Consider the following 14,644-nt stretch of genomic DNA (forward strand, 5'->3'; position numbering starts at 1 on the left):
ACCCCACTAAAGAAAGCAAAGTATTTGTATGGCATAACCCATGCTGGTTATAGTTGCATTGAAATCTGACCTTCTTATAACGAAACATTCTCGAAATTGACATCCTGGTCCTGTAAGACTTGAGAGATACATCTTTTCTGTTTTAGGAATTCAGATTAGACTTCAATATGTATAATACTATTTATTACTGAAGTTTAGAATGATGACAGAGGCATGTGATGAAGAATCTAAAGAAGTGATTTTGTTTAGTGTTCTCTATTTAGGAAGGACATTATTTGGGTCTTATAATTTGAGTTGAATAATTGTCAACAAGAATTTCTATTTAAATATTAGATGCCAGATACATTGCAGATGTGCTCATCATGGCTCTTATGGTGTGAGTGGCCCTTCAAGGTTTCTCTACACTCAATACAGCCACTGGCTTTACAACACTCTTAAGAGATACCCTCTGCTGCTGGAAAAGGGCAGTTTCCAATGACTCGGGGCATCAAGAAAGGGTCTTTTACATGAGTGGATAGTTTCTTAAATATAAGCCATAATCTTCCTCCCTATGAGCCTCCTTCATTTTGCCTTAATCCCAAGGGAAGAACGAATTACACCCTTTTTCCATGTGACAGGCCTCAAGTTTTGGAAAGGAGTGATCCTGCTTTCTTCCTCTCTCTAGGTCCAGACTCTCCCATTTCTTCAAAACTCTCTCCCAGAATTCAACAAAAAAGATGACTACCTGAAGCTTGCCAAAGCCTTTAGAACAGTTATTACTCATTTTGAGTCGCTTTCAAGTCAAAATCATGTTGAGATCACCCACAGCAGCTGCAAAGAACTAATTATTTTTACTTCTACACGAGAGAACAATTAAAGTGCACAAAATTCATAACTTTGGACCATCAATTTTCAAGAGACAATTGCCAAGCTCTAGATCAATTTTCAGGATAGTATTATTCAAAGGGAGAGGGACAAAGAAATCTTTCATAATTGACAGATTCAGTCAAGAATCACATCAGCCAGGACGTGACTTATTGACCCCCAGGAGTGGTGTGAACGGCTTTCTGAGGCTCCACAACAAACTAACCTCAACCCACTAATCACACCTCTGGGAACCACTGCTGTCCACTGTCAAACAACATTTGGTTTTTCAAATTAGTCTCCTATCCCTAACAAAGTTTCTCTATAATACTAAGTTGATGGAAGGATAGTAACCATGAGGTATATTTCACCAGTAGAAGGAACACTTTGGGTAAGACAGCCCTGATTTCTCCCTAAGCATCAGACAGATACCCAGATCCTTGTGTCAACAGAAAAGTTTAATGTTTGCTCTTTCTATTCACTCCACCTACAGCTATTCTCTGTCATGTCTTCATATTGACTTAGAGCTCAGAACTAATACCCAGGAGTCCCTCAAAATATCCTGTAAACCTGACCCTTAAACACACATACATACACACACTTCCAAAGAAGTGCTCCTCTAAAACATCATCAAGAAGTGAGTGTCAAAAATTAGAATTTTAACAAGATATTCTTCCACCTACAAGAACTACCCAGAGGACAAGTCACAGACTAGGACTGCTTTAATTTATATTTAAGGATGGTGACCTGGGAGCCCCAGGTACAATTCTTCCCATGCCACTGGGATCATTCAGTGCAGAATCCTCAAAGACCAGTTATAGCAGTGGAACACCTGAGAATAATGAATACCACAGTCACTCTAAAGGGCTATGGGGTGTGGGGGGGTGGCAGAGGGGAAGGGTGTGATGGGCACAGGACACATCACTTGATCATGGGAATATTAACCCAGCTATGACTCAACTTGAAACCTGGTCTACTATCAATACATAGATACACAGGAAGGTTAATGAAGATATAGCACAACTGTCTTCAACATTAAAAGCCAGACTTTTTTGGGGGGGGGGGAAGCGCTGCTCGGCTCGCATGATCTTAGTTTCCCCACCCCGACCAGGGATTGAACCCCGGGCCCACACAGTGAAAGCGCCAAGCCCTAACCACGGGACTGCCAGGGAGTTCCCAAAAGCCAAGAAAGAGGCATTAGAACACAGAATGTAAGGTGATCAACAATGAAGGGCCAGAGAATTTTTAAATCCTATGTCAGACATTATTACATGAAGGGGAAAGAGAACCTAAAAAAAATTAAACTTGAGATTTTTCAAGATAAGATCAGACAGTTTTTATCATTCTCAAAGGGTTGCAATGTGAGAGATCCATTGAATGAAATGGGTCTCTACATAAAGATTAAAGAATTTGGCAAACAATTGGGAAGTACTAACTTGGAGTCGTTTGGTCAACTCCGAATTTTACCAATTGCTTAAATTTTTAGGCATGCACTTTACGGAAAACATTCTTTAAAAAAAAAAGAAAAAAATTAATTAATTAATTTAAATAAATTTAATTTAATTGAAAAAAAAGAAAAACTAATGTTTTCCAAAGTGGCTACAGAAGCTGGAATCCACCTCCCGGTGAACACAATCTCTAGCTTTCATATCTGCCTCACAGATATTAAAACTGTGAGTTTGGTTAAGTCTGCCTTTTGGCGAGAAGGTCTTGTCAAAAGGAGACTAGGGACCAAAACCAGAAATTCTCAGTAAAACTGAAAGCTCTCTTTACTTTTTCCTTTTCCCTGTCTCTCCATGAGGAGGTCAAATTGTTCACAGCCTCAATCTTACTGGAAAGAGTAGAACAGGTTTCCCACCTGAACCTACCCGGCAGGGCAGGGCAGGGCAAGGCAAGCACAAAAACCTACATTTCAGAGAACAAAGCACGAGGAAAAGAATGCAAAGTGCGCCCTCTATCGCTCTGTGTGTTTTAACTGCTAAGTGGCTGGTTGGATTGCTGAATCCAGTGATAGGTGAGAGAGGAAGGCCATCATGGTAGAAAAATTCTAAGTGTGCTGACCCAGCAGCAAGGATCTTGTAGAAGCCTACGTGGCCAGAATTGAAGAGTGCTAAGCCTGGTTCTGACCAGTCTGTGAACTGGCAGTGTGAAACATACAAATCCTATCAATGCCAGCACTGCACATCATCAGCTGGAAAACTGCAACACTGATTTCTAAAACTTTATATTACTGTTTTATTAATGAGATAAAAATTAGACTATATGAGAAGCTTTAACAGAACCCCTTATTCTGTGTTTATTTTGTACTTCTATAAACTTTTTAGGGAAATAGAATGTAACAACTATTGCCTTTGAGAAAGGTATTATTAGCCAAGTAATTATTTACTGAAATAAGTCTTGAGATAGTGTTTCCAATGTGTCCTCACATTGTGGATTATACACACGGCAAATGGCTGGAAACCCACATATGGAAAATACACACTTGTTTCCTAAAAGTTTATGTCAATTTGAAGCAGCCAGTTGGCATCGTGCTCCTCAACAAGGTCTACCTCCTATTTCTTTAACCAATGCTTCTTAACCTGTTGAAGGAAAGATGAACCATGGCCACTTTAAGACCTCACTGAAAGCTCTAGATCCTCTCTTTACATGCTAAAAAGAAACAGAAAACGTTTTGCATCTAATTTCAGGAGTCTCACAGAAACCCTGGCCCCATCTCTGGACCCCAAGTTAAGAAGCCTTGCTCAAAAGAAACGTGCAGAACCAGCTGTTTTATAAGTGCTCTTAATATCCTTCAGCAGGTGATGAAAATCAAATGGTTTTAAGTAAATTGTAAAGGTTTTCCCCAAATGACAAGATAAGGTGGAGAGCTACCTACAATTAGTTTCTCTACATTTTAAGAGTAAAAATAATAGTATTTACTAGCTTTTCTCTAACCTTGATTGGCTATGCTGATCATATGATGGTGTTATGATACATAACACTTATGTGATACATAACACATAAGTGTATGTACAAAATTCATATATACACACCTACAAACAAACATATTGATACACAAGCACACACCCACAGACACACAGATATTTGTTCTGGCTATGGGAGTACCAGAAATAAAAGAAGTTCCTATAATTCATATGCAAGAACACTGATAAAAAATTTAGCAACACAAGTATGCAAGTTTTTACCAGATCACACTTATGCTCTTACACCGCAGTCACTCCACCCACTCAGCCTTCGGTTCCTTAATACCAGTTACTTTAGTGGCATAATTATGAGTTGTAGGAAGTTCTGAGGCTCAGTAAAACTCTGGGTCCAAAGAACTTTTGAATGGGCTCAAAGGTGATTTCTTCTTTTAAAACGAACACTGATGTTCAGAGTGTACTGTGTACAGGAAAAGCCAGTGAATTCGGGAGGGTTGGATTCTAGTTCTAAGCTTTCTTCCACTTAAAAATTAGTTTTTTAAATTATACATTTCAGTAAGCAGCTCATCTTCTTTATTAGTTAAACCAGTCTCACCTCCTTCAAAGGGTAGCAAAATGTCAGTGCTCTCCTGGAAGGCACTGTACAAAAAACTATGTAGTCTGCTCACACCTACAGAAGAACTTGTTCTAAAATACACACATACACACACACACACACCTGTGTCTCTCACAGGTATGTCTACACTGCTATATTTATTATTCTAAAGTCATAAATATAAGATTGAATGTTTGCCTGCACTAATTTATTTATGTTATTAATATGACTGCCTTTTAAGAAGATAAATGCTACTTTCTTTCTTCTCTAAATAATTATTCATACAGACAAAGTGTTTGGGGATGAAAATCCTTTATTGGCCCTTCGTTTAGAAGTATTTTTTAGATATGGGTGACTCCCACAGAGTTTCCCCCCTCCCCTCTCCAAACTCACCCACCATTTGTGATACTCTATCATTCAAATAATAAACAGGTATATGAATACACACGCAAGCACTAGTGTACTCTGAAATTCTGAAGATTATCAGAGACTTCAGAATAAGGCTAGACTGGGATGCTTTTATATATCAGTGTTGCTCATCTTTAAACTCTAAAAAAGAATAGTAAATAATCAAATTATACCTATTATCCTAATTATTCATTCAACTATGCCCAAAGAACTTCGAATTGAAAAGAAAAACATTTCTCATTAAGTCATTAGCATTATTTTAAGGGCAAACAACAAAATCTCATCATCACTGACTTTTTGTTCAGCCACAGCTTGTGGAGGAAGCACTCTAGTTGGCCTGGTTTGGGGAGTATTAAGATGAGTATGCCAAAGTTCTGCCCTAGAAGAGCTTAAAATATAGTAAAGATGACACATGTGGCAAAGTAGCCAAAATAAAGGGGGAAATGAGAGTCCTTTAGGAGTAGCATGAAAAGCTAAGAAAGCTTTTAGGGAAAATTCCAGGAAGGCTTCACAGAAACGGTGACCTTTTATTTAGCTGGGCACCACCACATGCTCGACAACCCAAAAACATGAAAACATAACGGTATGCTTGGAAATGAACTCATATGGTGTAGCTTAAGCATACAGTGCTTTCGTGGTGGTGGAAGGTTGGAAACAGGCTGTGGTCAGATGGTAGAGTACCCTTGAATGTAAAGTGAAAGAAGCTGGAATTTATTCTGCAGTCAATATGGAGACCTGGGAGGTTTGAGGTTTATTAGCAAAGAAGTAACATGATCAGATCTGTGGATCACACTGAGAAAAATTCCATGTGGCAGCATTGTAAAGGATGGAGTGAGGAAGAAGTGGATGATGGGAAATGAGTCAGTGAGGACCTGAGCTAGGAAATACCTCTGGGAATGGAGAGTATGGGGTAGACGTAAACAACATTTCTGATACCCGTTAAGACTGAACAAACCAACAAAAGAGACAATACGAAAGTCAAAGGCTACAGCTAGGCTTCCAGCCTTGACACACAGAAACCCCTGAACAGAAAAAAGGAACACAGGTACAGGAACACATTTGGGAGAGGAAGAGTAATTCCACACATAGAAGAGGAATTGAGTTGTCAAGACTGAATGTGCATGGAATGGAACACCTATCCATATATGAGGGTGCATGAAATATTTATCCATATGGCAGTAGCTGGGAAATCAGAGAGTAACATAATCTGGAGTTCAAAAAAAAGGGGGATAGAACTGAAGGACTTTACATGGAAAAGGCAGTTGAGGATAAAGGGATGGATAAAATTCCCCAAGGGAAAGAATAAAGGTAAAGAAATAGGAGCCGACACCTACTCCGAATGAGGGGACCAAAGAAGAAAAATGTGCAGAATATGGGAGGTGAAACTAGAGTACAGTGTCACTAACCAGAGGAAGAGACTTTCTTTGGAAAGGAGTGATAATCTCAGAGACGGGAGGGCTGTAACGTTGGCAGGGTTGGCACTGAGGTGAGTAGTGAGAATGGATGACCATTAAGAAAACCCTTTTGATGAAATGGTGGAGGTAGAAGCCAGATGGTGACAGACTGACAAGTGAGTGAATGAAAGCGGATTATTAGGCAAGACAAGAGAAGGGTTGAAGTCAAGAAAAAGATTGGAAAGTAAGGTGAGAAAGAAGGAAATTAGGAATTTTAGGATGGCAGGATAGCAGCAGGCTTGAAAACAGGGTGACTGGTTACAGAAAGGTCCTAGGAATTTTAGGATGGCGGGATAGCAGCAGGCTTGAAAAGAGGGTGACTGGTTACAGAAAGGTCCTAGAGGAGAGAAGGATACGTGGGGGGGTGGGTCTTGGAAAGAATAAAAACACCGTATCCTTACCCATTCCCTCCTCTAGTCCTCAGCCCCCCCACCTACCCCTGTCCTGCTCTGTTGTCCCGAGAAAAAGATGAAAAATGGGAAAGACGAGTAAAAATCCTTTTTAGTTACAAAAACCCAATTCTCCATAGTTACACCATGCCCCACCCCACAGACCTACATATACACGTACGTATATGCACGTAAGTAGATATGCCTTCCCTATCATATATAATCGTATACTACTTATGTACTGTATTCATTAGTGCCTTCCATATTTATTCCAGCTAAAATTGTGAAAATGTATAAATATGACATGCAACACTGTATCTAATGGTCAATCCTTGATTGTGGCAGATAATGGGGGAAAAAAACAGTGACCATCACAACATTTTGGAAAAAGAACATTTTAAACTTTATTTTTATCCCAGAGCTTACCACCTCCTTTTAGCAGGGTGGTTCTCAAGTACTCTGTCACATGATTTGTCTGTCATCTATTTCCTGAACTTGGGAGGGCTAAGAGTGCTTATTTCCAGAAAAAAAAAAAAAAAAAGGTTCAAAAGGCAGTCAGTTGGAAGAAAAGAAGTAAAAAGCCTGGATAATCTATAAACTGTCCAGTTAGTCTCTGAATAAATCAAGACGTAGTTTTGCATTAAGAAATTAGAAGCGTCGGGGCTTCCCTGGTGGCCCAGTGGTTAAAAATCCTCCTGCCAATGCAGGAGACATGGGTTCGATCCCTGTCCGGGAAGATCCCACATGCCACGGAACAACTAAGCCCGTGTGCCACAACTACTGAAGCCGCGCGCCTAGACCCCGTGCTCTGCAACAAAAGAAACCACAGCAATGAGAAGCCGCGTACCACAACCAAGAGTAGCCCCCGCTCGCAGCAAATAGAAAAAGCCGGCGCACAGCAACAGAAGACCCAACGCAGCCAATAAATAAATAAATAAATAAAATCTATTTAAAAAAAAAAAAAAGAAATTAGAAGTGTCGTCTCCAACTTGTGATTTCTGTAAACATTGGATTTGACCCAAGCTAGTTTTATAAACAGATAACGAAAGCCAGGATAAGTGGAGGCCTGAGGAAATGTCACCTATTCTGAATCATTTCCAAATTTCAAGAGAGGAATAAGACGTTGGTTGGGGAAATGGCAACTTTCTAACCTCTGCGCACTGGTAAGGTACTGGCCAGAAAAACTCAGAATTATGCTGGAAGAAAAGCCCATTAACAAGAGAACAAAAGAAAAGAAAGAACATATTTATGCTGCAAAGTTAAAACATCACATGAGCTTTTCTGAAACACTCTAAACTTAAAAAAGCAGGCCTACAAATGTATTCCGAAGCTTTTAAGCGTAGGTTAATATGTTCCATGTGCCATTTTGTATTTTGAAAGAATACTGTGAGAAATAAGCTATCATTAAAAGTACTTGTAAAACTTGTAAATATCTCCACATCTACTCATTTGATTTTTTAAAACACTAATTAATTCAGCCTTATAAGGTTTAAGAGGAAATGTAGTGTTTTGTTTTGTTTTGTTTAAACAACCGAAGTTGCCAGTAACATACCACACTATTTGTGATAAACACTTCAGATTCATGGAAGAAGCCAAATCTAATCGTAGGAAAATGAGCGGTTATGGAGAGAGAAGCTGAGGCTTCAGGAGGGAAAAGGCTATGGCGGGAAACACTTGTCATACCACGCCCCCTACCATCAGACCACCAGAAACACAATTACATGTCTGGGAGCCTTGCTGCTTTTAAAGAATTTCATCAAGAAGTTTTCATAAATCCCTGGTAAATCTGTGACTGGGCATATCAATAGAATGAAGGAGATATAAAATGAAATCACTACATACTAAGCTCAAGAAATCCCAGAAGACCATAATAAAGTTATGATTTGTCTATCTACCTTTCAGTAATGCGGCCTGAAATGTGGCTTACAACCGTTCCAAAAAATAAGACAAATCGGATAACCCAGTTTACCATACAAATAAACCATAAGAGGTCCCAAGACAGATACAGGCCACAGGGGTTAACAGTAGCTAATAACGACTATGTTTTTGAAGGGGACTGGAGGGTGAGGGGCCAATGAGTTACCACATAGACACCACATGAGTTGTCAATCAGCGTTTCAAAACGTTGGCATGTGTCTCCCATCTACAAGATATTCATTCTCACTATTGTGTTTGTGCCTTACTTTCAAATGTATTGCTGCCAGGCCCCAGTAGTGATTATCAAATGCACTTTTACTGTATGATTTTGTTTTCTAAATAAGCAGACAAAAAGACTAGTAGATGGCTAGTGTTGTTTATGATAGTCTCTCCCATACACAGTTTTATCTGACATTCTAGTCTCTAATCCTCTGGCCATATTTTGAAATAAAGCATAAAGTTAAAGGATATATTTGCTCTCTATTCCAGACTGGATGCAATTGATTTTAACTGACTAAATTATCTGATCTCTGCCAAGAATTTTATTTCATTAAGAAAATGATATTATAGAGCATCTGAGATCATAGAGCAGACTAAACATAATGCCAAAGGAGTTCTGAGAATGCTCCACAGTGAAGGTTTGATTATTTGCAGATGGAATATGAAAAAAAGAAAAAGAATCAGATCCCGGGCATTAGCCTAACCAATCCTGGTATCACTGCTGCCGACATCACAGCACAAAGCCAAGAAAATAACTGATCTTCTAAGCCACAACACCTTTTTTTAATGTACTAATCACTTTTCTTCCTAGAAAGTAATACTTAACTGCCACTATCCAAAACAAAGGGAAAGGGGGAAATGTTGGTACCACAATAGGCTCTAGCATGTCAACTGTCACTGCTGACATGATTTGGCTAGTAGTCAAGCATTCGCCAAGGAACTAATTTAAATCAATCTCCTTTGGGAAAGCCAATTGTTTGGTATGCAACAATTGGTGTAGGATCAATCAGTGGACATGAGATCAATTAAAACCAGCTTAAGCCTGTGAAGAGGGACAATTCACACAACCTGAGTTAGATCTCTATTCATTTCAATACTCTCACAATGCAATCCTTAAGCTTCCTTGCAAAGCAGAAAAGCTACTATCACCCTACACTGTCTAGCCAGCACTTTAAGTAGTTCCACTTTTAATTAAAAACACAGTACGCCCTTTGTTGGTACAGATAGTGTGGTCACTTTTAAGGGTTGCAGTTATTTTAGCCAGAAGCTTGAGATTTGGGAAGGGACATCTGTTAAGGAAAACACACACATTTTGATAGAATTTTTTCTTTGCAACCTTACCAGTTTACATGTACTTGAAAGCATTTGAATTTTATTAAATTGAAAGGTTTGTCTGGCAAAAGTCACTACTGCACACTTTAGAACTGGTTTTCTAAATGTCAGCACTTGGGGATGTGGTGGTAACTGCCATGAGATTTTGCTAAAGCACCTTTGAAACAAATAGGTTTTGCATCAGATATAGGAGGAGGTATAGGCAGAACTTTGGAGATGGCACTGGAAAGGAAAGCATGCAGTATCGCTTCTGGCCGCAGGAGTGCTGTAATGTCATGTTCCACCAAAGAGCATCTCTGCATTAAGTTCTACTAAAGCAACATGCTTGATTCTTCCCAATTCAACCACAATGGGGCAGGCAATGTGGATCAGAAAGACATCGCTGAATTAGCAAGTCATCTAATAAACAAGAATTTGGCAAAGGATTTTAGATATTTTGTATTCTGAACATTTTAAAGCACTTTAGTCTTTTCCACCAAATAGGCTGCAGTGTCTACTTGGGGGCAGGGAGTGAGGGGTGTAGGGAAGCCTCTCCCTACACTTTGACCACTTAGACCAGGGTAATCAAAAATTGCCAACTCTACCAAGTGACACCTGGAAAGAAAATACCGGAGTGGAGAAAGGAGGCAGAGGGGAGGTGAAGGAGATGGAAAGGGACTTTGGCAAGACTGGTATCAGTATCAAACTTTCATGGCCTCTGGGAAGAAATTCCTCCCTAGTACATTTATTCAGAAAAACTTCTGAAAATAAACATTTTCCAAATGTCAGAAATGAAAGACAAGGAGAGTACGAGAAATGAGGGCGAGAGAAAGGGGTATCCTTCTCATAAACCACAGCTCCATAGTGTCAATTGGAGAGCAGAGGCGGCGGAAATCGCACACCACCAAGTTATCCTGAGTTCTGCCCTCTGGCCGGCCAACCTTCAGCCCTGCGGGTAGGTGAGAACAGCTTAACGACGTCCCAAAAAGCTTTGAAAAATTAGGGCGCAGAAACCTCTCTCCAAAATCTGGATGCAGGACTGGAGATTCCATGAAACGAGTTGTAAATAAACCGCATCACAAGTCGAGCGAGACGTTCATATCCCAGAAAAATCAAAATCTGTTAACCTCAAGACAAATTCTAACTGCGCAGAAGTCCAAACTGCACGACCAAGACGGATAAACTCTAAGGGGCTGCTGTGCACCTTCCGTGAGGCGGTATTGCAAGGTGGGGCTGTGCGTGCTGGGAGCGGGGGTGTTGAGGTTTGCGTTTAAATCCTTCAGGGGACTTAACAGTGTTTAGCAGCCCTTCCCCTAAAACGCAGTTGGACTAGCTGCAGGCGCAGCAGAACTCGGAGACAGAAATACAGGCGCACTAAATCATCAAGAAATCTAGCTTTCTGAAACCTTTCTGAAGGCTTCCACTCGCCTCCCCGCAGTGCACACAGGTGATGGAGAGGAAGGAGGTCAAAAAGCCGCCAAGTGAGTTTCACTGAGCGCCGGCACTTCTCTCAGAAGTAGCTGCTTTTGAGGGGAGTAAAGAGAGAGGGCAAAGTCGGGCCTGTCTCCAAAACATCACCCTGCAAGCAAGCGTTCCCCCCAAAAAACCTGCGCACGAGTTGCCGCTCAATGCGCTAAGTTCAGTACGTCATCCCACCTAGTCTTAGAGTCCAGAAAAAGAAATCAATGTTGCTCTTTTCCTAGAAATGCAGGTCCTCCACATCGACTTGGTAACCCTCCCCAGCTCTCGATCCCACACGCGCGCGCAGACACAGACATACACACACACCCCAACACACACACACACACGCCGAGTAGTAGGCCGTGTCCAAAGCTATCTGGGGTCAGGACTTGGGCCGCACGTGGGTGGTGAATGTAGAGAAAGATGAGCTGCAAGGAAGATGGTTGAGAGGGCTAAAAAGAGAAAAAGACAAAAAGAACAAGAAAAAGGGCTGCCAAGCTTAAAAAAAGAGAGAGAGAGACCGAAAGAGAGAAGAGTTCAGAAGTAGAAGCTCGGCAGTCAACGTGGGTACGGACCGCACCGCTCAGCCCTGAACTCCCGCAGGACGCCCGGCTCGCCGCGCGTCTCGCTCCGGCTCGCCGCGCCTTCTGAGCACGGAAAAGACAGCGTTCGGCAGAGCTCTGGAGACCGGAAAGCGGGGAGCGGTGGCGCGCAATGGCGGGGGGTGGAGGGCACGGTCCTGCCCACCTGAGCCCATGAGCGAGCGCCGCCACCCGCGCCCCCGACCCCGACCCCACGCGCCTCCGGCAGGGTAGAACCCACCTCTCTTACTGCGTCTCCATCGATTGCCTTGGCAGTGGCTGTAATCCATACAGTTCAGGATGATGAGGGCAAAGGAGAAGAGACGAAACTGCATCTGGGCGGTCGGGCGGGGGAGAGACGCCTCTCAAAGTCGGGGAACTGGAGGGCTCATCCGAGGAGCCGGCGCCGTCCGCGCTGTTGAGGAAGACGCCGAGGGGGAGTCGCCACTAGCCCAGGGGCCTGCACTGGTCAGTTCGGCGCAACCAGCATCTTTCCGCCTTGAACCTGAGAGACGAGGAGGAGAAGCCGGGTGGAGAGAGGCCCAGGGAGGCAGCTGCCTCTTCACGCGTCCCAATTTAAGAAGGGGAGGGAGGGGGGAAGCGAACTCACTGCCTGGCAGGAGCAGCGGAGCAGCTTAACCCCAAGCGCACAGCTGCCCGCAACTTGGAGAGGAAGGTGATTACAATCAGTGAATTAGCAACCTCTGCAGACCTATAGGCTCCGACCCTGGGGAAAGGACTTTGCGCGGGCGCTCCGGAAAAGAAAAGAGCTCCACAGTTCCCGAGGGTGCAGGGTTAAAGGCGCGCTCTTCGGTCCTTTGGTCCCACAGTGGGGTACCCAAGCGCCGTGGTCGCGGTGGCCAGGCGCGGGTCGCCTACCGTGAGCACTTACGTCTCAGGCTGTGCGGCGTGCCTAGGCGCGGAGCTCCATCCAGGGCTCAGAAAGCGAGACGCCTCGCTAGCACGTGGGATGGGGAAAAGTTTGCCGAGACCCGCCGGGAGCGCGTAGCAGCTCTGGGATCCCGGCGGCTGCCTTAGGTTCGAAGTGCCCGGAGGGTCCTCTGGACTGACCGCGCCTAGCAGGAGCGCGGCGGGGCGGGCGGGTCCGCAGCCTCTGGGATGCTGCGTCCCCGCCGGTGTGTGCGATCCTACGGCAAGGGTTACGCCCGCTCTCACTCTCTGGGTCCCTGTCCACTTGTGCGGTTTCCAGAGCTCTCTCCACAGCCACTTCACAGCTAAGGTTTCTCCGTTTCCAAGCTGTGGGAGACAGAACGCTCCCGGGAGGCCGAAGGGATGGCGAGCTCACTTTCCGATGGAGATGCAGTCGGGCCGAGGCTCGGGATGCTTCTATAAGTAGGTGGTGCTGTGGTCCAAGGCAACTAAGTCAGGGCTGCCTCGGAGTTCCTGGGTCCTAAAGCCAGGACCTCTCCGGTTTCCCTGAGGTCCTAAAGAGCGCTGACAGCCTCCAGCGGGCCTAACCCCAGGCGAATCCCCTCCTGGCTTTCCTGGAGTGGGTGGCTAAACTGAAGAGTAGCTGAGGTGGAGGTGCCCCCTGACTGTGCTGGCCTGACGGCCCAGCTGTCTTCACCCCCAAGGCGTCTTCTCCGCTGCTCCGGGGTCGACTCCAACCTCAGCGCCGACCTTCCAGCAGGAAGATCTGACTGACTGATGGCTTCTCCTAAACCTTCCTTTCCGAGCTCCCGGCCGGGACGGCTGCTTCCAAAGTGGCGTTTAAACTTGAGCCGCACCCCGAAAGATGCCACACCTCTGCCACTCTTAAGTTTTACGTCTTGGCTTTGTTTTACAGGAAGATGTTAGCAAGGCTGAAACTAAAACGCATCTTCGGTTTAGGGAGTAAAAAGAGTATTCCAATACTTTGCTTATCCTTAGAGGTTGTACTTCTTGACTTTGTGTCTCCTGCAGAAAAACTTACAAAAAACTTTGATCCCTTTCTTGGAGTACGCTAGAAACTGGGGCCTTGGTTCTTCAAAGAAAAGTTCACTTTCTACTGAAGTATTTCTCATTCATAATCTTCCTCCCTCCCCCACCCTCAAAAGTCTCCTGAATTGAACTTTTAGGTGCCTTGAGTTTGGGGAATACTCTGTTTAACAAAGTGTTACACTAAATACACTTACGCTATCTGATTTCATTCTGGTGAAATCTTCTGTCCTGAATTCATTACTGTAGGAATGAATGTATTTACCCCCTAGGCAAAAGATAAGAATTTATACTGCTAACCATGGCAGTAGGAATGTTTGCAAATATGACCTCAGGTACCATATTATTATGCTAGCATTTTGTATCATTTAAATTTCTTTATGCCTTCAGTTTCAGAAGATGTTCAGAAGTTTGGAGACTTGAGACAATCATATAGAAACAACAAGAATATTAAAATAGTCATGTTTATTAATTGTTCCATTAATGCCTATCCATAATTATTTTAATGGAATCACTATTACATAGCAGTATTTATGTGCTAAGAATTTTAGTGTTATTCACTTTATGTATGTCTGAGAACACCCAAGTCAATCTGAGTTGAAGTCCCTGGTCCCATTTCCCACATAAGAAAATTCAGCCCCTGAGATTGGCCCATAGGGCACAAGTAGAGTTGACAAAGCACATAATAGCAACAGTGGATCTGTTTCTTAGCTTTCAGAGTCTTTGATTTTTGTCACAGAATTTGGAAGTGATAGGAAACATTTCAGTTTAGGGAGTGGCCCAGCATTTGACATGATATTCCAGTGAATATCCCCCAATCATCAGA

The 14,644-nt window shown here is 43.1% G+C and overlaps 1 protein-coding gene across 2 annotated transcripts in view; it reads right to left on the reverse strand.

Annotated features, from left to right (window-relative positions):
* The window catches only part of RSPO2 (R-spondin 2), a 161,946-nt gene extending 148,733 nt beyond the window's left edge, over positions 1-13,213 (reverse strand). The window contains exons 1-2 of one of the 2 annotated variants that reach the window (XM_060287177.1): positions 12,773-13,213; positions 12,122-12,385 (exon numbers count right to left, since the gene is read on the reverse strand). In XM_060287177.1, coding sequence (XP_060143160.1) covers positions 12,122-12,215 — 94 coding nt within the window. In that variant the 5' untranslated portion in view covers positions 12,216-12,385; positions 12,773-13,213. Of the gene's footprint in view, positions 1-12,121 lie in introns of both variants that reach the window. The other variant, XM_030863095.2, reaches the window with a different exon arrangement.
* Positions 13,214-14,644: the final 1,431 nt, after the last annotated feature.

This window comes from Globicephala melas, chromosome 17 (assembly GCF_963455315.2).
Source record: "Globicephala melas chromosome 17, mGloMel1.2, whole genome shotgun sequence".
Classification (NCBI taxonomy): Eukaryota; Metazoa; Chordata; class Mammalia; order Artiodactyla; family Delphinidae; genus Globicephala; species Globicephala melas.